The sequence below is a fragment of the Chaetodon trifascialis genome, chromosome 15 (genome assembly GCF_039877785.1).
Source record: "Chaetodon trifascialis isolate fChaTrf1 chromosome 15, fChaTrf1.hap1, whole genome shotgun sequence".
Lineage (NCBI taxonomy): Eukaryota > Metazoa > Chordata > Actinopteri > Chaetodontiformes > Chaetodontidae > Chaetodon > Chaetodon trifascialis.
Window position 1 is genome coordinate 10,211,867 of NC_092070.1, and position 25,675 is coordinate 10,237,541.

General features: G+C 42.5%; 2 protein-coding genes across 3 annotated transcripts; both read right to left on the reverse strand.

The window, feature by feature from the left end:
- Nucleotides 1-6,070: 6,070 nt before the first annotated feature.
- clcn7 (chloride channel 7) lies at nt 6,071-21,602 on the reverse strand. Of its 2 annotated transcripts, XM_070981667.1 has the most exons (25): nt 21,362-21,602; nt 20,187-20,264; nt 18,619-18,684; nt 18,044-18,109; nt 17,741-17,873; nt 17,279-17,388; nt 16,628-16,708; nt 16,402-16,464; nt 15,021-15,104; nt 14,730-14,823; nt 13,957-14,021; nt 13,689-13,805; nt 13,542-13,596; nt 13,256-13,316; nt 11,722-11,863; nt 10,386-10,479; nt 10,046-10,218; nt 9,727-9,778; nt 9,483-9,610; nt 9,158-9,243; nt 8,815-8,947; nt 8,502-8,561; nt 8,232-8,408; nt 7,948-8,028; nt 6,071-7,741 (listed from the first exon to the last, which is right to left on the reverse strand). In XM_070981667.1, exons 1-25 carry the CDS (start codon nt 21,473-21,475, stop codon nt 7,655-7,657), a joined length of 2,400 nt encoding a protein of 799 aa, XP_070837768.1. In that variant the 5' UTR covers nt 21,476-21,602; the 3' UTR covers nt 6,071-7,654. The 2 variants fall into 2 exon arrangements, with proteins under 2 accessions (XP_070837768.1, XP_070837769.1); XM_070981668.1 differs by lacking the exon at nt 20,187-20,264 and having other exon boundaries at nt 21,362-21,592.
- Nucleotides 21,603-22,042: 440 nt separating this feature from the next.
- Nucleotides 22,043-25,511, reverse strand: ptx4 (pentraxin 4, long). Its single transcript, XM_070981753.1, has 5 exons — nt 25,364-25,511; nt 24,609-24,787; nt 23,141-24,204; nt 22,575-22,767; nt 22,043-22,487 (listed from the first exon to the last, which is right to left on the reverse strand). Exons 1-5 carry the CDS (start codon nt 25,487-25,489, stop codon nt 22,043-22,045), a joined length of 2,007 nt encoding a protein of 668 aa, XP_070837854.1. The 5' UTR covers nt 25,490-25,511.
- Nucleotides 25,512-25,675: the final 164 nt, after the last annotated feature.

Genomic DNA, 25,675 nt, shown 5'->3' on the forward strand with positions numbered 1-25,675 from the left:
CTGTCAGTGTCAGCAGCACGTCCTCCTCCTGTCTGTCCTAAAGCAAGCAGCACTATAAACCCATTATATCCATATTGCTTTATGGAAATATAAATCAGCAGCAGCAGCAGCGGTCCCCGGTGGGATGAGTGGCATCTATAAAATGTGTGCTTGAACAAAGTAGTCCTGGATGGTGTCATAAAGAGTGTCTCAGCGTAAGGAGCCCCCCAGGGTTCAGCCACGCAGACCCACATTTTTTACTCCAACAGGAAAACCCTGATAAAATGCTCGACAGGCACCGGCGAGGACCTGCTGTGCCGAGGTATTATCTTCATAACGTGAAGTCAGTCGTTCAACCCTCAGCTGAAAGAGTGCATCACTCATCTGTTTAGGCCCATACGCAGCTAAATATAGCGATATGTATACTGCGTATAAATAAAACTGGGCAGTGACAATAAAGACTAAACAACGTTTCACCATCAGATTAACAATTAAATACAAATGCACGCAGGCCAGCATGAAAGCAATAACTTGATATTTTAGTAATTTTGGCTGTCTTGCTGACACCACTCTTATGCTCACACAGTAAATATGAGGCTATTGCTAGCAGCCAGTTAGCTTAGCTTAGCATAACAGCTGGAATATGGGGAAATAGCTAGCCTTTTTCTGTCTGGAAGTAACAAAATCCCCCTATCAGCATGTCTAAAGCTCACTAGTGAGCACGTTATACCCCTTTTGTTGAATTCATACACAAACATGCATAGTAAAAACCAACAAGTTGTCGTCACTGAACTGCCCGTCGCAAAACCACAACTAGCTGTTAAAGGCTCGTTTCAAGCTCCTGTTGTCCCTGGTTCATTATCTCTCTTGCAGTCAATAAGATCACGGCCAAAAGTTGCTTTATGATCTCAATAAGGTGCACGGCAGCGCTGACGGCCGCAGAAAAACAATAATCACACATGAACACACCTCAAATTGAATTCATGGACTGATATCACACGGATTTGCAAGCATAATCTGCACTGATTTGGTAAATTATTCCGTTAAGATGGGGGTACATGTTCTCTGGTAATTGCTTTCTCTCTCTCTCTCTCTCTCACACACACACACACACATTCACACACACATACAGCTATACACTTGGGGTGTGTGCATAAGCAGTGTCTAAATGGTTTTCCGACATCACGTTGGGTGGGAGCATTTATCTCTGCTTCATGTGGAAAGAATAGCCCGACTCATTTGGAGTGTATTCAACCATAACCGCCTGATTTAGTCAGAATGAGAATGACTGAATAAGTCAGATGCTAATTCTCTGAGGGAATGAATAATAACTTCATGTAGTAAAGGTAGTCAATGGAAATGGTGGATAAGTACAAAGGTGCTTGTCAAGCAGTGACTGGATAAGTATGGAGGGATTGCGGGTGAGAATCAGGTTTGTCAGGGGATGAAGGAATGTGTCAGAGGCTTTTTTTGTACTGTGTGTTTCAGGTTTGAGATAAGTGGAACTTCACAGGGTATTATTATCAGTAATGGGACACATAACATAGACGTTTTTCCTCGCCACTGTCGCCAAGTGCTTGCTCATGGGGGAATTGTTGGGTCTCTGTAGATAAAAGAGCTCGGCCTGTACCAGCTCTGTATGGAAAGCGTCCTGAGACAACTTCTGTTGTGATTTGGCACTATATGAATAAAATTGAAAATTGAATTGAATAACCACAGACTGCACAGTACACCATGATAAACACACACATTCCGTAACTACACACACAGAAAGTCACACAAAACTAATTCTCATCAGCCTCAGCTGTGCTTTGTCTTTAGTGCTAATTAGCAAATGTTAGCATGGTAACGTGTTAAACGAACATAGTGAACATGGTAAACCTTCTACTTGTCTGCAGAACCAGCATGCTAGCATTGTCATCGTAAGCATGCTGAGGTTAGCATTTAGCTCAAAGCACCACTCGTGTTTTCTTGTCAGTTGGATTTTGTAAGTACTCATATATTGGCATGAATGCACAGACACATACTGTAAATTCAGTACATTATACAAGGTCATTTAGACAGAAACAGTATATGAGTAAATATAAACAGTTCCAGTATTGATTAATGATCGTGAGTGAAATTCATGTCTCCAATTTGTTTCAATGAATTAAAATGACTTCTTCAACATTATCAGTAAAGTTGTAATTTTAATGAAAGGCATAGGCAATTATCAGGAACACTCATTACATTTATCTTTAACACTGCTACTGCAATATCTTCAGATACATCAAGAGTATAAAACACCAAAAATGTAACAGTAAGCCATCGTAATAGATTCATCATACATGTCTCAAGCAGTGACCAGCAGATTTCCTTCAGCTGTGTCGGCAGCCAGTGGGATGTAGTCATTCAGAGGATCAGGACTGATGACTAGGGGCGCCACAGGTGAGCTTTTTGGTGAGCTGAAAACACCTAGGACGCTCCAAAAAGCCTCTGTGAATGGTTCAACAATAAATGTCATGTGTCCACCCAAAAGACAGATTTCCAGTATTTTGCAAGTCTGGCAGCTCACTTGTGTGCCCGACTGAACGCATAACATATCCTTGTGCTTTGTGCTCAGACTACTTCTGTAACAAAAAAAACCCCAACAAAACAGACTTGTGTATATATATTTATACTGTTATATTTTTTACTTATTGTTATATTTTCTACTATTGTTATATATTTTTTTACTTATTGTTATATTTTTTACTGTTATATTTTTACTTTTTTAATAGCTTCTTTCTAATAGATGTGTCATGCACCAACCTCACCAAAGCAAATTCCTCGTATGTGTAAAATCATACTTGGCAATAAAGCTTTTCTGATTCTGATTTGTCCCATGTACGTCAACAGTGGAGGAGAGTGATAAAGTCTCATCACATGGGGTGTAGAACATTCCTGAGCCCAACATCTAAAACACACACCTTCCCAAGCAGGTGTGTCATTTCCAAAGTGCACAAAATAATCCTGAAATTACTGAAATTAGTCATCACGAACAGTCTTATTTAAAAAATAATGCTTTGCTTCAAGTCCTATGAATATAAATAAATCTAGACTGCAGCTGGTCTTTTCAGGAACATAAGACCAGTGGATTTGATAAACAGCAGAGGAAACCTTAGCTAGCTTCCCACACAAAGAGTCACCTGTGCATGCCTGCGCTGTGTAACAATAACTTTAAGTTGCAGTAGACTACAGATGTATGAGTCAAAGTGGAGTCAAAGGCTTTTAGTGACTGGCTTTCGGAAACTAGAATGCTATCAATGTTAGCGTACATTTAACTTTTGAAATTAGATCTGCAACTGTAAGCATTTCAGGCCTAAAACAAAATAATGCAAAAAACCGAGGGATACTTGCCTCAGTTTATCCTTGCTCCTGCGGTGCTCTGGGCACAAAGTCAGACAAAAGTTGTCGGTGTTCTTCCGCCTCATGATGTAGTCCACTGACTCAGTCCACAGTAAATTCTTTCATATATCGCCATCACAGAATTTGAATGGAGTTACAACGGTTCTATTGCATTGTTTCAGTCTACAAACTCCTGATTTTATTTGTTTTATTTATAATTCATCTATTAATTTGATCATCAGCTAACAAAGTTTAACCCTGACAATTCTCAGAGTAAAGTCAATGAATGATTTTGAGTTCAAAAGTGCAAAAACCTAAAAAGTTGAGTTTGATATTCAACACATATCACAGTACATTAACTTTAATAGAATAAACAAGGTGACATAACTAAACAGGAATGTCATTTCTTACAGTGTGGTTACCCCATTTCATCAAAATCATCATCTTATGTACCACAAAACCACCAGTCCCAATTCTGAACCTGATCACTGTGCATTTGGTTTTATAATTTCTAAATCTACTCATATTTAAAATTAAGTTTACCTTTTCAGATGAGGATGAGAGGGCGTTCGCAAAAGTTGTGGTTGCAGAAGCGGCGTCTCGTCTCGCAGCTTATTTGTGACACTGACAGACGACTTTAATACCCTAAGAGTTGACAGCAGGTCCACCCCTCTCCTCCTGTGTGTGTGTTACATTTTGCACTAACTGGAACATTCCTGCCTATAATAACAGTCTTAGCTTATTTTGTCTGTAGGCTGAAAGTTTAAAGGCAGAGGCCATGGAAACATAGTCTGCAATCCATCTGTGAGCCTGAAGGGTAAACGAGAGCTGCCCGACAGGTTCAGGCTCTGCAGGCTCACTCACTGATGGGGAGCGAAGCAGGGCAGTAATAAACTCGAATCTGATCTGTTTGACAGTGTCCATGATTGCTCATTGCAGTGGTGGAAAGAAACTACATGCAAGTGCATTAAGTACAAGCTCGAGGTACTTGTACTTTACTGTCCATTTCATGCTATTTCATACCTCTACTACTACTTTTCAGAGGGAAATGATGTACTTCTTACTCTATTGTACTTATTTCAAAGCTTTAGTTACTAGTTAGTCAGTAAAATTTTGAATGTGGGACTTCTATTTGTGAAAGAGTATTGCTTGAGAATACCAGCACTGCGCTTCTTTTAACACTGTGCTGTGAGCTATAATATAATAAAATGATGACTAACAGTGATTATTTTAAAGAGATTTCACTTTATAGAAAATAATTTCACAATAGCCAAGCACGAGTCATTCGGCTCTTTGAATGAAATCACGCAGCACTGAGGTGTTTCTCTCCCCTTAAACTGGAAAAAGAGCCTCTTTGTACAACCCCGTCACTTTAAAATGGTTAACGACAGTAAAAACTGATTTAATATCGCTGCCTTGCCCTACCAATCACCCCTGTCAGTGTCAGCAGCACGTCCTCCTCCTGTCTGTCCTAAAGCAAGCAGCGCTATAAACCCATTATATCCATATTGCTTTATGGAAATATAAATCAGCAGCAGCAGCGGTCCCCAGTGGGATGAGTGGCATCTATAAAATGTGTGCTTGAACAAAGTAGTCCTGGATGGTGTCATAAAGAGTGTCTCAGCGTAAGGAGCCCCCCAGGCTTCAGTCATGCAGACCCCAACAGGAGAACCCTGATAAAACACTCAGCAGGCCTCGGCTGACATTTCCAATACAGGACTTTGACTTGTAATGAAGTATTTTCACATTGGCGCTCAGATGTCACTCAGATGACTAAAGACTTTTATTCTGAAGAGGACAATGTGCTGAAATGCTGATTCATTTAACACAAGGACATTTTTGACGTCTCACAGTAAATATGAAAATGAATGATGGCTGAACTCCATTAAGCTGCTTGAGTTTTGGGGTCCTGGTGTTGTGCATGCTGGCTCACTGTCACACTGTCATGACTAATGGAGTCAGGCCTATATGCAGTTTCTTTCTTTCTTGTTTTTTTTTTTTAACATGTGTAAAGCTGCTAAAAATAGGTGATGTCAGGCTGTACTCATGCTCCTTCCTGCATTGTGTTTGAAAACACAGTTATAACAGGTTCTCTGGATTAATTTGCATTGTGGATTATGGTATTTTTTATATGAATTTATGCCTCTTAAAATTTTTGAGTGAAGTAGACATCATTTAGCTCTTTTTCAAGAAAAGCAGCAGCTGTGTAGAAACTAGTGGAGAAGTGAAGAAGTGCAAATAACTGACCAGAAAATAATTAGACAGTATTCATCTTAATGTAAAGTGGGACATTACTGAGCAACAGAAACTGGTTTAGTGAAGTCTTACACCCATACCCCCTACTCTGATTGCACCCCCCAAGAATTTTGGCTTGCATCTCGGTCATGCCGGCACGTATGGGTGGAACAAAGTATTTTTATCTGTCCTATTTCTGACATCTAGTGGCCAATGAGAGAAGTGATGTGAGGGGTGGGCAGGTGTGTGTGTCTAAGTATTTGTTGTACTCAAATACTTTGGGTTGATGCTGCACAAGAAATCATATTCATTCATGGTTGCAACACAAAAACCAGCTTCGGCATAGTTGGAACGTCATTGCTCAGGGAACTACAGCATCTGTTACCGCCAGGTGTAAAAGTCACAATTCTTTAAGGGAAATAAGGTCTGCAGTCTGAGGTCATCTGGCAAAGCTGGTTTATATGTCTTCAGATTAAACAGATAAACAACATTAGATAAATTTCAACTTTATTAATTCACAAAAGGTTTATCCAGTGGTTATAAAATCGAGCATAGTTTATATTTGAGCATCTGGAACTGTGCAACAAAACAGAGACCAAAAAAAAACGAGACAAAAAAATCAAGAGCAAAGCCAATGAAGTGCACAAAGAGAAACAAAATAACACTGATCGCTTGAAGAAATGCTTCGAGTTAGAAATTGACAAAATAAAATAATTGGAAAAGAGAGTGTGTGTGTTTCGTGTGGTGGCCTGACTGGGCAGGAATAAACTGATTGGTTTAAACAGAAGAGATGTGGTAAACAACAGTTTACATTCATATTGAGCTTCAGGAGGGACACTTGTGGATATTTCTCAACGAAGAGACTTTTTTTTTCAGTAGTAGGTCGAAGTGCAAACATTTGGAGGAGTGAAAATGATGCTCGTACCTCCGAGTATCAATCCATTTTTTACTGACAGTAGTACAAATATATATGTATATATATGCTCATTAAAGCCGACAGAAAGAAGGAAGGACCTGCTTCTCTGTTTCACAACAGATCTCTTGCTAAAACTGCCTCACATGTCGTGGCAAAATGAGACAAGACTCATGAATAATCAGCCGGCCATCAAGTCTCCTCTCTGTTGTCTTGAATTATGGGACATGTAGGACCCAGATCACACATTTAAAGTTAAAACAAGGGTTCAGCATCAACAATAAATAACAGCATTCACTCAGTGCAAAACTACACAAGAATGGAAAACACTAACTCTTCTAACATCGCCAAAGAGGACATTAATCAGTCAGCAAAGCTGACCAAATATGAAGCGACTCTTGAACCTGCACTCAAAATCAGGTGTTCAAAGCAAACCAACACACTCAAAATGTCTCCTTCAGTTCAACAGCATGACGTAAAAATCATCCGTTTGAATTCTTTAAAAAGGTGATTAATCAATGTTATAATGTACCACCGCATTATCAGAACAGTACTTGATGAGGGAAGTAATGTTGAACTGTTCACAAGTTGTTGAGGAGGCAGAGTAAGATGAAGAGCAGACAGAGATTTCTAGGTGCAGATGTTTGCGTGAACAAAACAATTTAGCAGCAAACACACATCGAATTGAGTCTCCCTCTCGCCCAGCAGTCACTCTGACTTTACTTGACAACAACGCAAACAAGTTACCAAAGCCCTGTTCTAAGGTGCCATTTGATGCCTCACACAACTAGAATAAATAATAATAATAATAATAATAATAATAATAATAATAATGATGATGATGTAAGTCTGGGGCTGAGAATCCTTTCCAAGTAAATCACCTCACACAGACTGAACAGAGCAAACTTGTCATGTTGCCTTCAAATTTTTACACCAAGAACAGTCTTCACTAACGAGCCAAGTCTGTATATGGGTTTCCTTGTGTTGTCATGGTGATCATTTTGGCATCGAAGAATGATAGAGACCTCTGGTTGGCCTTTAATGGTTGTCCTTTTAGGCTGCATAGCTGGTGGTCAACAGCTTACGAGGCATCAGGTGGTCACAGCTCATGGATGTGTGTGTGTGTGTGTGTGTGTGTGTGTGTGTGTGTGTGTGTGTGTACTATGTCTGGGCCAGCTGAAGTTCCTCCAGTCCGTGTTTTCCCAGGTGATATCTGGCCAAGTCTTTCCTGGTCACCAGTCCAACCACCTGCAGGGGGCCACAAACCAAAGAATGTGACTTCAGAACAATCATCATCATCATCATCATCATCATCATCATCATCATCATCATCATCATCATCATCATCATCATCGCAGCATCAGCAACATGAAAGTGATCGTTAAACAACGTGAAGAGATGTTCTCATGAAGGCTAACAACACACAGGGAGATAAAAAAGACACTCAGGCTTACCCTGTTCTCATCATCCACCACCACCAGGTGTCTGAGGCCCAGCGCTCTGAACAGCTTAAACACACGAGGCAGAGACGTTTCCTGCAAGAAAAACGCCTCTTTTAACTTCTGCTTATACAGTGTTTGAAACAAAACTTTGACCTCGAAATAAAACCTCTGAAAGGCTTTAACACAAAAGAAGGTAAGATTTAGTAAATGACACCTTAACAGAGCAGTGTAAGAACAGCATCACAGCATCTGTGTGACGGCCACAAGTTAAAAACTTGGGCTTATGTGTGTGTCACCTGTGGGACAGTGTAAGGAGTCGCGTTCATGAACTCAGTGAGGTCCATCATACACTCCCTCTCGTCCTGGGAGACGTGGATGCTCTGGATCGGGGGGAAGCGGGGATAGGCGTCCCTGAAGTCCTTCAGCTGGAGCTTCCTCTGGGTCAGCCGGGACCGGGCCAACTCCACGAACATCTGCCGGGACGTAGCAGGGACTCCATTAAAACCACCACACCGAGGAAGTGTGTGAAAATACTGTCAACGTCTTTGTCCTATCGCTGCTGTTACCTTGTGCTTGAGAAGAACGATGAGCTGAGAGCGGAGGATGAGGCCGCAGAGCTTCGCTGGCTGAGCGGGAGAGAAGAAAAGGAGTTGAGATTAATGAAAGGAAAACTTTCTATTCCATTCTGTGAGATTATTCTTAATCCCTTTCTGGTACAGTATTTTCAGACTGTCCAGTGCCAGTTCTGTCATTTACTGCTGTCTGTGCCATTTTTCAAAAGATAGAAGACATAAACACCACAACGTGTATTTTGGATGTTTTCTTTCCATTTGGCTGAAGACATGCTATCAAAGCAAACACACTCAATTAACAACACACCTCGTCACTGCCAGTCACCTGCACGACCACTGGGAAGCCGTTGTGATTGGTAGATGTGTTGCTGAGGACATCCACGATGGTTCCCACCTTCTCTATCCTGTTCAAGCAGGTGACCGGAGAACTCATCACTTCTCTGGATGTTAGCGACGAGAGAAAGTGAGAAAGTGTCAGTGAAAATCTAAAATCACAGTTCACTCACAAAGGGATATAAGTCACTGAATAACACTGAACACATGAAGTAAACACCAACTCTCTTAGGTCCTTGAATGTTCTGATTATGCTTTAAGAATCATCCAATCACAATGGTCCTCACTCAGCCACAAACCAACAGACGGGAGCTTACCTGGCGGTCAGCCAGTGGGAGGTGGCAGGAGCCTCCCAGTGCAGGAAGGGAACGCTCTGCAGCTTGATGTGGATATCATACAGACCCTGAAGCAGGAAAAGACAGCTTACTGACACTGTGTCCCAAATCTATACAACATGTCAACTGTATACAGTACACACTGCAGACATGTCTTTGTAGAATACTAAGAAATCAACATACTTTACAGCTTCATACCAACAGGAAATGATACTATACACACAGTCAGACGTCAAACTGCTGGGAGTTTGTTGGCTCCTTTCTGGATTGAATTGGGACACCGAGGGAGGTGTACCTCTTTACTCACCTCTACAAAGTAGTCTCCTACTATTTTGGCAGTCATGAGGACGAGCATGATGGGAAGGCCATATGTGACGTTTCCTGTAGCCTCCACCATGATGACAGTCAAACTGAGAGTCATCCTCACAATGCCACCTGCGGAGATGGATGGAGTTGAGATGAGACTGGTTGTGCATGTGTCACCGTGGTCAGAATATTATGGTGCATTTCTTGTTTCTTAAAAAATGGCAACATGGTGAGGATGAACTCACCTAACTGAGCTGCAGCTCCAATCAGGGCATATTTCCCGGGATCAGCCCAGATCTAACAGAAAGCACAGCAAAGTCAAACAGCACGTCATAACACCTGGAATATTAGTTTAATTCAAGAGGAAGACCTCTACTCAACAACTCTTCTTCAGGAAATCCGAAAAGAAAAGAAAAAAGGCTGGAGTCTTCTCTAACCATAATATGGCCTGTTTTCAATACAGGAGCTGACAGGTGTTGTCCTTGTGCTACAGAGCAAAGCATACTGCACACACGCACGCACGCGCACGCACGCACGCACGCACGCACACACACACACACTAACCGAGCCAGTGGAGGTGATGGAGGCCAGCAGAATTCCAAACAGCCTCCCCCAGGCTGCTCCTATCAGCAGTGATGGGATGAAAACTCCGGCAGACACCGCCAGGCCGTAGGTCCAACACGCCAGAAAGAAATACGTCAGAGTGAACAAACCCAGCGTCAACGGATTGTAGGTTCCTTTAAGAAAGAGAGGAAGCAGAAGGCGACGTAAGGAAATGATAAATGAGCACAATAATATTCATTAACGTCCTGTTTCCCGTCACTTGGGCACATAGAGGAAACAACGGGGAATAAACATCTGGTGCACGTGTTCGTAAATTGTTTTAGCAAGCCAACAGCTTCACCTGGCTGGTTGTGGAAGAGGCTACGAACACTTCTCTCAGGAGTGTTGAAGAAGGCTGTTGCCATGGAGTTATACTCCCCATCTGCACAGAACAACTAAAAGAGAGAGAGAGAGAGAGAGAGAGAGAGAGAGAGAGAGAGAGAGAGAGAGAGAGAGAGAGAGAATGATAATAGTGAAACAACAAAAGAAAGCAGAGGAGACACAAAGAGCCGTCTTTCCTGTTTTCGTGTCCTTGGCATAGCTTCACATGCTATCTACCAGCTGACACACATTAGAAAAGATAAGGATCAACAAAGGATTGACCACATCTTGTGTCTTGGATCAGTGGTCCAAAGTGCACAGAATCTGATGAATGATGAGGTTGAACTTTCTTCATCTAAATATAAGATTTTGCTAAACATTGAAGTTTATTCAGCATCGCCTCTATTATTTGAACTAAGAGTCAAGAGTGAGGCAACACTTAGGAAAAAAGATGCTTTTTAGCTAAATGATAAATAAGCATGCTAATATGCTCACTACGACAATGCTAACATGCTGACGTGAAGCATATGTAATGTTTACCATGTTAATCATCTTAGTGTTAGCTAATCAAGGCTAAACATAAAGTACAGCTGAGGCTGACGGGAATGTCATTAGTGTCAGGTTTGACCTGTTGGTGGCCCTAGATGAAAGGTCACCAAAGTTACTGCAGTTCATCCCGTGGGGAACATGAATGTGTGTATCAAATCTCATGGCATTCTATCCAATAATTGCTGAGACGTGTCACTCACACCGCAGGTTGGTGGAAAGTCAGCAGGATTCATCCTCTGGGGACCATGAATGTCAAACATGTTCTTTTCTTAGATGCTTTGGTAATATTGTTCCTCTGACATGAATGCTGGTAAAGCTTACTGAACTGAAACGGTACTTTCTGACAACAACAGGAAGCATCAAGGCCCAACTCTGTTTTCTGGCTAAGCAGATCGTATCCAGACATGGAATGCTACTTAGTTCATCTGATCTAAGCCACGTTTGGAAGGTTTGACGTGCATTTCCAAAGTGTTTATTGCATCACTGGCAACACATCTGGAAAATAAACCTGATCTGCTTGAAGTCTCAACAAAGCCCAAGATTCACAGTGAGGAGGGCGTATCTGTTCTGAATCTGCACTTGTTCCTGAGATCATGATCAAAGTGTTCATTTTAAAAGCGCGCTGACACATGACTATGACAACATTTGAGTGACTTTCCCAGTCTGAGCTTAATTACACACCATCATCTAGAACTAGAAAAGTCATAAAGAGATTGTGTTCAGACATGTGACATTTGTTAGAGGTGTGTATGTTTGTGTGTGTGTACCTGCAGTGGATACTCTTCAGTGTGATCTGGATCCAGAGGCTGACAGTCATTGGAGAAGTAAATCATGGTGAACGACACTGTTGCAGTCACTGCAGCGACCAACATGGCCTCCATCACTTGCAAGCAAGGGCGATGAACATACCTGTAACACGCACACACGGACAGACACACACACACAAAGGGAAAGTCTTCAAGTCCAACGCATAATGGCTTCAATGAACCAGAAACTTCCAAAACAATGACGTATTGTCAGCCTCAGCCCGAGTGACGGTGGGGGCGACTCTGGGTGCAATGAAAACAGCTGAGTGGAAAACAAAGCTTCTCTGACAACTCTGCCACTTTGTGTCTTCAGGCAACATGGCAGCATAAATGTCAAGTGGAATCAATGACTGTTATGAAGTGTAACACAAATACAGACTTTATCCTTGCACTCACTCTCTGTGTGTCAAACATTAAGGACAAAGCCTCGGCTCATAATCGTGTAAATATTTGTTCTGCCACTGGCAAATTACGGCTACAACTACTAAATTACTGTATATTAAGCGGCATATTCATTCTATTCTCAGGCAAAATACACTGAGGTATAATTCACAAATGAATGAATTACCATATGCGTCACCATGCAGACTCAGTGGATCCATACCCTTGAACCAAAGGTTAATATCTCCATCATCATACTACAGACAGAGTCACCTTGACTTCACCACTCTCACCACTTTGTAAGGCAAACCAAATACCATGTAGGATATCATCTTTAACCTTAAGAACTCTACAGCTTAATAACCATTTTTCCATAATTCACCATGTACATTACAACACAATTGGCAGTGTTTAATATAATATTGCTCTCATTCTGTCTGTAGCATGTCCATCAATATGACAATATTTTTTGTTTTTTTTTATTTCATACTGTCTTTGTTATACAGTTAACTGTATGAATTTTCAGAGAATGAATGAATTCTTGAGTAACGGTTAAAAATGTGTTGTGTGACCACCAAATTATAATCAGTTCATCCTTGATTTTTCTGAGATTACTGCGTTCATAATATTGAGATGGACGTCAAACAGACAAAGTGAAAACATGCCATGCTGGCACAGAGGCATAAAGTCTACAACATATACTACTAACGTCTGGATAGTCTTTTTCTGTGTGTGTGTTAGAACAGCTTTCCAAATCATCAATCATGAAACTTGTACACATGGACATTCCAGCTTCAAACAAGGAAGCAGGAACTATGGGTGTCTTCGCAGAAGTCTCCTCCCAGCACAGAGTCTCCCAGTGAGCATATCTGCTCACATCGTCTATTTTTAAACACTTCGATCACAAGATAGCGTCTGAACATTTCCCCGTCTTGCACCTCATCCTGCCTCTGACAGCAAAGCCTTCATGCCTCTGTGCGTTGTTTTTCTTGGCATACTGCACATACAAAGCAACTCCTCGTGTGTCGCCTGACCTTTTGTTCAAACTGTTTTCCTCAGGTTGATGACAATGTGTTTAAGACTTGACAGCATTTCATCCCTTTCTAAGCCTCACCTGATCCTGAAGATGGTCAGCCAGTAGTTGAGAACATTGAACAGAGCTCCCAGTAGTCCACCTGCACAGGAGAGGGATGAAAACAGAAACCACACACACACACACACACACACACACACACACACACACACACACACACACACACACACACACACACACACACACACACACACACACACAGGCTGTCATGTTTCACACTTGATGTGAGGAATGAGCTAATTTCTCCTGAGTTAAACTTGAGTCAAATGCATCCTGTGAAGAATAGAACAGAACAAATTGTTTTTACCTATAGCTCCCATAGCAATGAATAAGGGAATCTCATAAAGGTTGTAGGCCACACTCTGAAAAAGGACAAAATTACATCACGTCATCTTTTACACTGACTAACAAACAACATAAAGCTGCAAAAATACACAATATATACGTTTCTCACATCACTCTCAAAGCGTCCAAAGTTGATGAGACCTGGGTTGGAAAGGTCTCCTGGGTTGTTGTGATAGATACTGAGGAAGAAGTTCAGGGTGAAGGTAGAGATCATGGAGGCAAAGAACTGCAGATGAAGATGCAGAAACAGGGAGGAAGGTGAGAAATGAAAAGGAAGGAAACAAAAAACACAATTAGCCATCCTCATCCTTCAACCTTGACAGCACCACATGACATGAATGAGTGTATGAAGGGGTGCACAGGACAGTGTGACTTACTATCCTCCACGTCAGCATCTGGTTCCAGAAAGAGGCTCCCTCCTCCAGAGAGAACAGAACACCGCCTGTCCACCAAAGAGACAAAATCAGCCATTTTGAGAAAATGCCAAGTTAGCTGGAAGCATCGCACGGCATCCTCCACAGTGTGTGGACGATCAGCGCGCAGCATGAGCTGAACATTGACTGGGTTCACATGAGTTAAAACACAAACTTCTGTTCCCCTGATGATCACACTGAGACACAGTCTGTGAAGCATTTCCAACTACTGGTCAACGTTTTTGCAGGAAAAGGCAGCGATTTCCCTGCAACTTTACTATCACAACAAGCATTCATCAAAAAGCTAGTTCGGGTGAGACACTTGATGGAAAGGTTTCTGCTGTGTTCATCAAATTCAATTTAATTTAAGACCTTGTTAATAGCACATACAGCAGAATGAAATTTTATATTAGTAGTAATAAGAGTATACCAGTATATTAGTAAACTATGGTGGAAAATCATTTGTTACTATCAACTTGTATGATGAAAAAAAGAGCAACATGATATGAGCATTACATATCGGTCAACTTCTAGACACGGTATGCTGCTCTTCCTATTCGCTGGAGAACAAGCGCCTAACAGGGAGTTTCCTCAGAGGTTTCTTTGTCTTCAGTTCAGGCATGCTGCCATGCTGTTGGACTGTTGCCTTTATAGCTGCCGAACTGCCCACACAACTAAGGCAGATTAAAAACAAAGCACATGTTTCTACTGTTCCTGTAAAGTTGCCATGTCTTTACCGACTGGTGCTCCAAACGCAGCCGAAACTCCAGCAGCAGCTCCGGCAGACACAAAGTCCCGTTTTTCTGTGTCTCTCCGGAAGTACTCAAAGATCTACAAATACACACACACACACACACACACACACACACACACACACACACACACACACACACACACACACACACACACACACACACACACACACACACGTTAGGTTTTCATCAGTTTTGGGGACATTATAGAGGCGAACACACACGTGCGCGCACAGACACACACACACACACACACACACACACACACACACACACCTTGAAGTCTCTCTTTAAAGAGGTGCTCCTGCCCTGGGACACTCCAGCAGCTACAACAGCGCCAGAGTGAATCATGGGCCCTTCCTAAAGGGATTGTGGGTAAACAAGAGGACAGCAATGAAAGGGAATTAATAGTTATATAGACAAAGGCAATTCATGCAACTTAGAATGGGAATGATCTAAAACAATTACATTTCCAACTATGAGGGCACAAAACATTAGTGTACGGTGTGCTGGGGCTGGGCGATAAAACGATAACGATATATCTTGCGATAGACACATAATCAATATCAACAAAAAATGTGTTCGATAAAACATTGGATTTTTTTTTTTCTTCATCGGAAGAAACCAGAAGTTGCAAAGCAAGGATGGTTGCATGAACAAAGGCACTCGCTCTCAGGTAACCGAGCAACGTAGGGAATAATCGCTGATCAGTGAGAGAGACACGCTAACACGAGGAGTGAGATGAGAAATAGAAAGTGAGCGCTGCAGCGGGCGAAGAAATTGTCGATAAAACAGGGAAAGTCAGCAACAACAACATCTGCAACCGCAGCACCACCACACAACCAGCAGACCACCATGCAGAGGTATCTGCTTCAGTGCCTGATGACAAATCATCTAAAAGGCACAAAGACGTAACGGAGGCAGCAGCATATCATATAGCTAAAGATATGCTTCACTGAGCACTGTGGAGAAGCCAGGTTATAAACATCTCTTACACTGCCTGCTTACAGTGCTTTTTTTTTCTTAAACACACTTGCAATAAAAATATAATTGAATAGTTCATGTATGTTTAGAGTAAGAAGAGTGACTAAAGTTGTTCATATGTCTAGGCTGGTTTTATAGTTCAGTCAGTGTTACTCTACTGTCTATCATGTTTGTTTGTTTGTTTGTTAGTATGTTACAGATGTCAAGTCTACCTCAGTTTCTGCTATGTTTACAAAACACTGCACATATCTGAAAACATTTTATTCACCAGAGGGTGAATCAGCTTCTGACCTTTCTGCACTAAACCTGCAGAAAAAAAGTTTTCAGGTTTCTCTCTGTTTATATTTTTACACTTTTTTTACATTTATTATTTGAGTGTTTTCCATGGTTGTGTTGCATTTCCTTTCCTTTCTGTCTTGATAGCTGAGGGGATTATAATCAGAGGAAGGCTTATATTTAAAATAAAAATGTTTAAATTTAATGTATTTTTCTCCTGGTCCTTATTTTAAATAAGTCCTAAAAAATATCAATAATTATCGATATCGATCAATATAAAACACTTATATCGTGATACAGTTTTCAGCCATATCGCCCAGCCCTACGGTGTGCACATGAGGAGGTTTGTAAATGTTCTGAATAAGACTTGGGGCAGTCAGCGGGGGTTAATGTTTACCTTTCCAACAGCAAGACCACCAACCACGGAGCAGATGACGCCACACACTTTCACCACCAGTGTCTGCAGATGAGAAACACACAAAATGTTAAGGATATGACAACCCTTGCTGTTCAGAAACAGTGATTCAAATACATCCATTCTTTTGTGTGTGTGTGTGTGTGTGTGTGTGTGTGTGTGTGTGTGTGTGTGTGTGTGTGTGTGTGTGTGTTTAATGTGTCTGTACCTTGAGTCGTACCACCCTGGGAATCTTCACTCCATTCAAGTAACATTTTATCTGAGGAATACCACTTCCTGCTGCGATGGGCTGGAGGAGACACAGGAAGAGGTGAGGGGTAAAGTATTTATGATTACAGCAGCAATATCTGAAGATGTGAACAGGGAATGGTGGTGTTTGCATATTCAGAATGAAACTAGAAACATTCACTCTCTGGTTATCACATGAAACGGCATTAACAGCCAACATTGAACATTTGTGGTAATACAAATCCAAATTGAACCACTTCTTTGATCAGTGTGGTCGCAGGAGGAAACTTATTTAAAAACCCTCAGCTGCTCCTGCTGAGCAGCTAATAAACCGTGGCTAACCACAGCGGCGGGAATACAGAAGCATTCATCTTGACAAATTTTCAGTATTACACATCGAGTTGAACTGGTACATGCTATTGCCCAATTACTTTTCACTTCCACATCTGTTTGAATGACTTGTCATTAAGACATGCAACGCTTTTATGACACACTTCTTCTAAATCCAGTATTTCACACTCGAGGAACACGCAAAAGTGGAAGACGACTGAAATGAAGACAGGAATTGAGCTTCCAAAGCAGAAGTTGTGATTATTACAGAAAGGTCACATTATTTCTCCTCAAGCCTTACCTCAAAACATGCAACTATGATGGCCCCCACCATGACGAAGACGGAGTTTAACACAGCCCAGAGGATGAGAGAGATTGACAGGCCGCCCACCTCTGTAAACCTCTCTATGTCTGTGAGGGGCCAGAGGTCAAGGAAAGTTTGGGGGCCCTTATATCTCCCTATAACATGACCACATTCTTATGAACAACACAAGGTGGAGACATTAACACCATTTCAATGAAAGTTATGACTGGAAGGATGATTGACTATCACCTACGCTGGTACATAATAACAGAGGCTACTCTTTCCTTCCAGACAGGTTAAAGAGAAGTTATTTTAAACCTTATGATGCTAGACGTCCTATTTCCTGGGAGTTACATTAGTTACTGAGTTACTGTACTGTCCCCGCGCTGTAAAGCAGCGCCATCTGGTGGTAGCAAGTTGCTCTGACTCTGGTGGATCTTGTACAAATCTTCAGGATACTCTCTTTAACCACTTGGTATTTAATCCCAGCCAGCTGCTCCACCACGATGTCGATGAAACAGGCGATGAGGCCGGTCAGAAAGCCAATTAGACCGCAGACCACCCAGCGGCTGATCTCCAGACAGCGAAAACCCTGAAAATACAGTACAAGATGAGGAGATACAGGAAAAAGCAAGGAGAGATGAAACAGAGGTGGAGAGGTGAGAGAATGAGAGCAGAGGAGAAGAAGGAAAACGCAGATTTATACACAGTAAAATACTGAAGCAGTATAACATATATTCAGATGACTCCCACTCTGCTTACCATGTAACTCATCCTCCTCTCCTCCTCCAGAAACAGCTGGTTCTCAATGTTATCATAGTCCAGACTCTGGAATAACACAAACACAGCAAAATAAATAGAACTAATCAGCAAAGGCAAATGCCAATAATGTTTAATTTTACTCTTCAATGCTTCATGATAAACACTGACAACCTGACAAAACTGAACATTAACTCATGTGCGTATACTTTTCAGATCAATGTCAGCAACTTGACCACATACCAAAAATATGGTAATACAAATCTGATTTGATCAACTGTTGCCAGTTCCCAGTCTGCTTGAGAAGATTATTGGCCCCTTTGTTGCACCATCGTGCTGTTTGGGTTTTGTGACCTCAGGTGCATTTTCTATATTCATGTTACTGACGTTTATTTTGCAATACCAGCCTTTTTTTTTAAACTCCTACAGGGAGTCAGTGAAGTTGGAGAGGTCCAAATTCTACACAAAGACAAACACACTGTCGAGGCTTTAATCAAAAACAGTGTCATCAAATGTAATCCAGGGTATCAAAGATCACCTAATAATCAGCTTTCTGTTTGGCAAGCAGGCTGTTTTACCTCAAATTTAAGTGACAGCAGCTTCTCATTATGAGGGATCTCTTTAGGCCGCCCCCTAAGAGAGTCCTGCAGGGGAAAACACAGAAAAACAAAGGTCACCACACCAACACTGAGCTTTAACCTTTGACCTGTGGAATCATGTGAGGGACTGCACGGAGCTAGGAACGGAGTTACTGACATCAGAGGAATCACACATTTTGGATACAGCAGCAGTGAGCGCAGCAGCATCTCACAAGCATTTGAAACAACAAGAGAAAGACATTTTTTAATCAAAGGCCACTTTAGAAGAAAAAGAGAGGACAGGTTTGACAGACTTTATCTAACTTTAGATTCTGGAGCATGATGGGGTTGGAAAAAAAAAACAACGGGCCAGTGTTTCCTCCAAAAGATTTAGCATAAAATTGCCAAAGCTAAGACGGGGCAAATTCTCGTAGGTGTGTTTTTCAATGTTAATGCAAAATATTTGGTGTTGAAGGAAACACTGGTGCATAACAGAGCTTTCTGACATACATAACAAGCCAGCTTCATGCATTTCAGAAATACTCCATTTCATGTTTACATGCAACGTTAAGTGGGCCTCTGTCACGCGGCTATGGCCCATCTGTGCAGCCATATAATCAGCAGCAAATCAAGCAGCTACGTGAGAGAGCTGACATTCCCGTAAACAAGCCAAAGCAATGTGTGGGGGAAAAAAACATCTGCCTACAGCATACAGCAATCACACAAATCACATGCATGGCCTCACATTCCCATCAGCCAGTGAAAACAGAGCTGAATCTGATGGTTTCTGTCATGGAGGGAAACGGATGTGATGTCTTCAGTCCTGTGCTGGGTTTTAGTTATGGGAGGTTGCCTGGTTCAACTTATTGTAACTGTGCTAACAGCTGTACTAATACACTAGATTAAACCTGACTCTGGTGTCTGTGAATTCAAACATATTTACGCCTTTCTGGCTTCACATTTACAGAGGGAGGCTTTGATAAGGTCTCGGCTAAACTGCCTGTTGCTCTGTACTTAATCTTTGTGTGTTGGTTTTTTGTTTCATCCATGACCAGTGCGTGGGATCCCTTTCTGACAATGCTAAACGGTTGAGCGGCCGGGGTCGAACACATTACCAAACATACAGTCTGCATCAGTTAATCATTTGCAATGCATCATAGTGGAAACTGTCAGACAGTTTCCAAACATGTGCCCTTCATGCAGACTGGATGAGTCAACTGTCACTGTGTCAGATTTCTCACATTAGACTTAAGACATACTCATGCTGCATCTCTTAAATCAGGCCTCAAGGCTCCATGTGTGTACAAACTCATCCTGAGTTTAACTAAAATCACATGACATTAGCTATTAATGCCCCCTACATGCTGTATGTGTCATTTTAAGACATATCTGATTACTTCACAATGTTTGTTTGTAGATAGGTGGGTTTCTTAATTATTTTAGTGGATGAACTAATGACACTTCAGGAATCTAGGAGAGATGCCGCTACGATTCTTGATGGAGTGATGATCAACAGGAGCAACAGACAGAGAAAAAAAGTGCGATGAACTTTCGAGCCCAGACTTTACCTCATCTGATGTTATCTCCTCCTCCAAATCCACCGTGCTGAGTCTGCCTATCTGAAATATACTGCGTCCTTCAGACAGCTACAGACATCACAGACAGCAACAGAAATATGTACGTGGCTGAGTGTGGCAGTTTCCAGGATGATGTTTTAACATCACACAGACGGTGCAATCCAGTTAAGAGTAACAGAGTCCAAGAAGTATAAGACATTAACACCACATCTATGATACAGCACTCTGCTGACAACTGAGTACAACGAAGCCCGACACAAGCAGAAATACTGCTCATTTAGTCATATTTGACAGCCTACTTTTTTTTCTTTCAAATTGAATGTCTGACATAAATAAATTAACAAAAGAAGTGCAAACAGTTTACTTCCACCTATGGTCCGGATGGTGTGGGAAGTAACTGACTGGTCCTGGTCGCAGCATTAAAGGAAAAAGGAACTTGGGTTTTCCAGTGGTTCTATTTTAGCTGGACAGGTGACTTCATTCAGTCTAAATACAGCAGGTCTAATGTCTCATATCATTATCAGAGTTTCATGTTGACTTTTAATGTTATTCTTCCCTCTAACATTATAAAAGCATCCTTGCACAGGATTAAAATAAAAATCTTTAACAGGAACAGATTACTTGGCTGTAATCCAACCTGATGTGATGCCTTGAGAAGAACAAAGGCCGTTTACTCCACTTACTTGACAGCTGTCACACTGACACATAATTATCAGGTTAATATGTCCTCAAGGGACCGTCGGACTGTCTTATCCAGTTTCAAATAGATAGTGAATAGCCCACGTATCAACTATAGGAAGGACTAGCTCATCAAAACTCTCTAATCTGATTGCTTAACTAAATATTTTCTGGAGAACTGAATTTAATCACGTGCATCATGTAAGTAATTACATTAACACTAATTTCATTACTTCCATGCAATTAAGCTCCGTCCTAAACAAAGCTTGTTGTTGTCTCTAATAGCCAACTGCAAACATATGGTAACACATGAAAACACACCCCAAAACGAACGCTGTGTGTGCGGCAATGCATTAAAATTCATCACAAGCATTCATGACTCGTGCAGCATTGAACGCAAACTTATAGTAGTGCATAAAACATAAGACAGCATCTTCTTCGTGTGCAAATCAGCTGTTAGCGAACTTAGCCAAACATGTTAGCTGTACCTGTCTGGAGTGTCTCGGCTGTTCGGAGCCGTTGAGCAGCGGGGTCCCCTCCCCGGTTGCCCCGGACTCGTCGGCTCGGCTAGACCACGACACTTTCTTCGTAATGTTGGCCATGGTGGCCTGCGGTAGCTTGCCGCACTAACTGTCCCTAAGTTATTTCAGATATTGCCGTTTTTTGCTGGCTAACTACTGTTGTTGTCCCTCAGCTCCCCATGGTCATTCCTGTAACTCGTGACGTTTTGTACGGCTCGCGTGCAGGGCCAAAAATATCCGTTTTGGCGCGTTGGCTGCCGGGACTTGTAGTTTTACTTTTCCGGCATGTTTTTTTCTCACATATGAGGCCTGAGGCTGGAAATGTGGTTCTCACAAGACAAACATATGATGATCACTACAATTAAACTACCCAACATACATACATTTACTTAAGTAAGACTTTAGGTCTTTTACTTTTACTTTAATTGAGTATTTTCACATTGTGGTATAGATACTTTTACTTATGTAAAGGATCTGAATACTTCCACCACTGCTATCTTTAACTCCAATAAGAACATACTAGTGTGTGCACATCCAAGGAACATGAAACAATTAAATACAAAAGAGAAAAAGTCTTTATTCAGCCTTTCAGAGGAAGGTAAGCAAGGGACAATTAACATTCCCTACAGAAATGTTTTGGAATGAAACTCACATGCAGTGCTCTAAGCATTCACATGCCACCTGCTGCACCTCCCCATGTACCTCCTTTATGTCTCCCATGTCAAGCACCACCCCTCTGGGCACACCTCGTCCTTCTGCCACCCCTTCCACCTCCGAAGGACTCAGTACCCGGTTCCACACCCTGAACCCCGCCACTTGCCCAGAAAACCCCTCTGCAGGGTCAAATCCTCCACCAACCACGTCCTGTTCCTGGCCCAGCACCACTGATCCACCTCCTGGAATCTCCCAGCCCTTCCTGAAGTTGGAGCCTGAAGAGGTGAGGCGTCGGTCACTGTAGTGCCAGAAACGACCCTGGATGGAGGACCAGACAATGCAAAGGTGGTGCCAGCGAGCATCCAGGAGCGACGGCACAGGGAGAGGACGATAGACAGTGTCTCCGATGACAAAGTCCAGGGAGGGGGAGGAAGAGGAGACATGGGAAGAAGGCGAGAATCCAGAAGAGGAGGGGTGGGATAATGATGGAGAAGAAGCAAAGAGCGATGCAGAGGAAGCAGAAGAGTTGCGACCATATAGAACTAACTGGTTGTCGTTGTCATCTGTGGCGTAGGAGAGCAGCGTGCCAACATGCGAGGACTCCACACGGAGCCACAAACACACAGAAAGTTCAGGAAGGGTGGGGAGAGTCAGGGAGAAGGTGACATAGTTTTCTGCTGCAGCCGTAGGGAAGAACAGTATGGAGTCCACATTACAGACTGCAGAGGGTGAGAGAAAAGATATATTCAGTCTTATAGTCTTATCTCCCTGGTACAAAATAGACAATATCTCATCCTTTTGAAAGTATTTTGATTTGTGGCTGGGTTAAAGTTTAAGGCTATGAAAGTCTCCTTTTCACACACATATACAAAACGAATTCAAACCTCAGGCTTCTCTACCTTAAAGTAATATTCAATGTAAGGGGGCCTACTTGAGGGGCATATTTGACACTGGGGTGAGTCTTTCTGGAGAAAAATTGTTGATACTGCCATTTCTCCGTCACAATGTAATTACACCTTAGCACACTAGATTTACCGTCCCTCCCTCTCTTTCTCTCCACAATCTATTATAGAATTACAACCTATTACTTACTGGTTGCATCCTTTTTGGGAACTGGTTGTGCAGGGATCTTTTGCCTCACAGGAAGCTGGAGGAGGTTGTGAATCACTGACAACTCCACTTTTGTGCCATGTTCTTCCTCCTGTCCTCCATCCCACCCACTCACCCTGGGCTGATAAGACTCAGACTGGGGCCAAGGCAGAGCATCTGAAGACTGGGGCTGTGGCTCCAGGTGAGTCCTGCTCTGTCTGTCTTTAATGGGTTCAGGTTGGGTTGGAGCCTGGGAGAGGGGCTGGGGCCAAGAGGGGCGACTAGGGTTGTGTAAATGATGGTGTCTCTGATGGTATAATTGAGGCTGGGATTGTTGTTGGACCTGGGGTTGGATCTGAGCATGAGCATAAGGCACAGTCTGGCGAGACTGTAGCTGCTCCTGCTGGATAGGGTAAGGCCTTATCTGGGCCTGCACCTGCATCTGTGACTGGGGATGGTCAGGGTCAGACTGGGCTAGGTAATGTGTGGGTCTCTGACTCTTAGCCTTTGAATGTTTCAGCTGGTTTGGTGTTCCCTGGAATTGAGGGCGCTGTGGGGGGTTTCTGGCCTGACCTGTGGCCTGTGAGTGATTATCAGTCTCAGAGTAGATGGTACCCTCCAGTCTGGGTTGGGTATGTCCATCCAGAATCCTTCCAGGCCTCCCTCCTCTATGTGTCTGGCCTCTCTTGCGTGGTTCATAGTATTTCCTAGGTGTGATGTTGGAGTCGAGGGGCTCTCCTGCCCTCCACAACCCTCTGGTTGTTGCTCCTCCATTCCACTGCAAGACCTCCCCGAGCTGGCCCTCCAGCCGGCTGACACGCAGCGCCTGGTTTTTCAGGGATTCCTGCAACCCTCTCAGGCCAACCAGCAGCTCATCACGCTGCACCTGAAGAGCGGCCAGCCTTTCCTCTTGGCTCTGGAGCTCCAGGGTGAGGTTGAAGAAGTCCTGACCAGGATCAGGCTTCTGTTTCTGGGTGTGGCGACGGTTCTCCCTCACATTCCTCTCAATTAAAGCCAGACGACCCTCCATCCGCTTACTCTTCTTCTCAAGTTTCCTACCCCACTCTCTGGGATATAATCAACAGGAGGAAAATAGTGTTTACTTTCTGTTTTATTGTGGTTGTCATATATTTTACAAAATCTAAAAAGCATCAGTTCATTGAAATCTGAAATGTACTGCATATGTAATATTTCATACATTTCACAATACTTTGTATATACAGTTTTAAACATATATCAATAGGTTCCACCTTTAATTGTGGACAGTATTAATATTATTACATTTTTGCTGCATGAGAAGAAATGGGGTCCAAAACCTGTCAATCATAACTTCCCAAGCCCACAAAAGAACAGATGTTAGAATGAAAAGCCGCCCACTCAAAACGTTTTTTGCATTTACATTCTGTTCTTCTTACAGTACACAACCAGTAGGGATTTGTCCAACATGTAGTATTTGGTCTGAAGCTCTAACCTGAGACTCTCTATTTCCTGCGTCATGCTGTGCTTGAAGTGTTCGAGGTCCTGTGACATGTGGTGCCAGTGGTCGCTCAGGGCCTGAATACGAGTCTCCAGCTCCCCCGTGGAGTTTCTGTTCTGGTTCAAGGCCAGCATGTCCAAACGGGCCTGGGTCAGTGCCTGGAACTGCTGAAACTGACAGAAGAGAAAAGTCTTTTGACAAGCCTTTCTGCAGCTGTGCGGTAATTGATTTGAAGGTCAGGAAAATATTTGAAACCTCCAGAAGAAGAAAAAAAAAACTCAGCTACCCACAATACTTTTGCAAAGTGACTAATTATATACAGCATCTCGAAACCCTACAACGGTAGGAGAGAGACAAAGAGTTAAAACTCTTTGCTAAAGTACTTTGGAAGCTAATTATTAATCATTATCACATATCTTACATGCAACACACGTCACATTACATTTAAATATGTTAAAGCTTTTAAAGCTGGTTTAAACACATTAAATCATGCGTGTGTGTAAACACATGCACAATAGTAAGTCATGGAAAAACATAAAGTAAGCCCAGCAGCTGCAGCGAGTCACGTTTTTGCAGGAGAATCAGAGAATTATTGAATAGATAGCCTACTTCAGCTGATTAAAGCTGATTAAAGCTGATGTACCACTAATTGTTCAGACGATATGAAAGATTTGTAAAAAATGTCAACATAACAATATAACGATCCTGCAACGGTCTAGCATAACACACGCAGCCTGATTCAAACCAACCTGCTCGTTGAGTCGTCGTAGTTTCTGGGACACAGGATCAACTCCCTGCACCTCAACTGGCTGCATTTGCAGGAGAAGGATGTGGACTAGAATCAGGGGCCAGTGGCCAAGCCTCAGGCTGCCCATGGTGCGATGGAGTTGGGATAGATGCAGCTGGGAGACTGGGTCCCTGCCTGGATGCCAGGAGGTGAAGGAACAAACAGAAAAGAGACAGACATAGCTGAAAAGGGCTGGTCTTCATACACACTGTATACACACAACAAACAGGCGCGCACGCACAAAATACACAAAAGCACACCCACAAGCTGGGAC

Excerpts from the sequence above, each read along its gene's own strand:
- clcn7 (XM_070981667.1), bottom strand. The coding sequence starts at position 21,475 with ATGGCCAACATTACGAAGAAAGTGTCGTGGTCTAGCCGAGCCGACGAG. Across the intron at positions 18,685-20,186 it reads AGGAGATAACATCAGATGAG|GACTCTCTTAGGGGGCGGCC; the intron begins GTAAAGTCTGGG and ends TTTCCCCTGCAG. Across the intron at positions 17,389-17,740 it reads ATACCAAGTGGTTAAAGAGA|ACATAGAGAGGTTTACAGAG; the intron begins GTATCCTGAAGA and ends GGCCCCTCACAG.
- ptx4 (XM_070981753.1), bottom strand. The coding sequence starts at position 25,489 with ATGGGCAGCCTGAGGCTTGGCCACTGGCCCCTGATTCTAGTCCACATC. Across the intron at positions 24,205-24,608 it reads CAGGAAATAGAGAGTCTCAG|AGAGTGGGGTAGGAAACTTG; the intron begins GTTAGAGCTTCA and ends ATTATATCCCAG. Across the intron at positions 22,768-23,140 it reads TCCCAAAAAGGATGCAACCA|TCTGTAATGTGGACTCCATA; the intron begins GTAAGTAATAGG and ends CACCCTCTGCAG.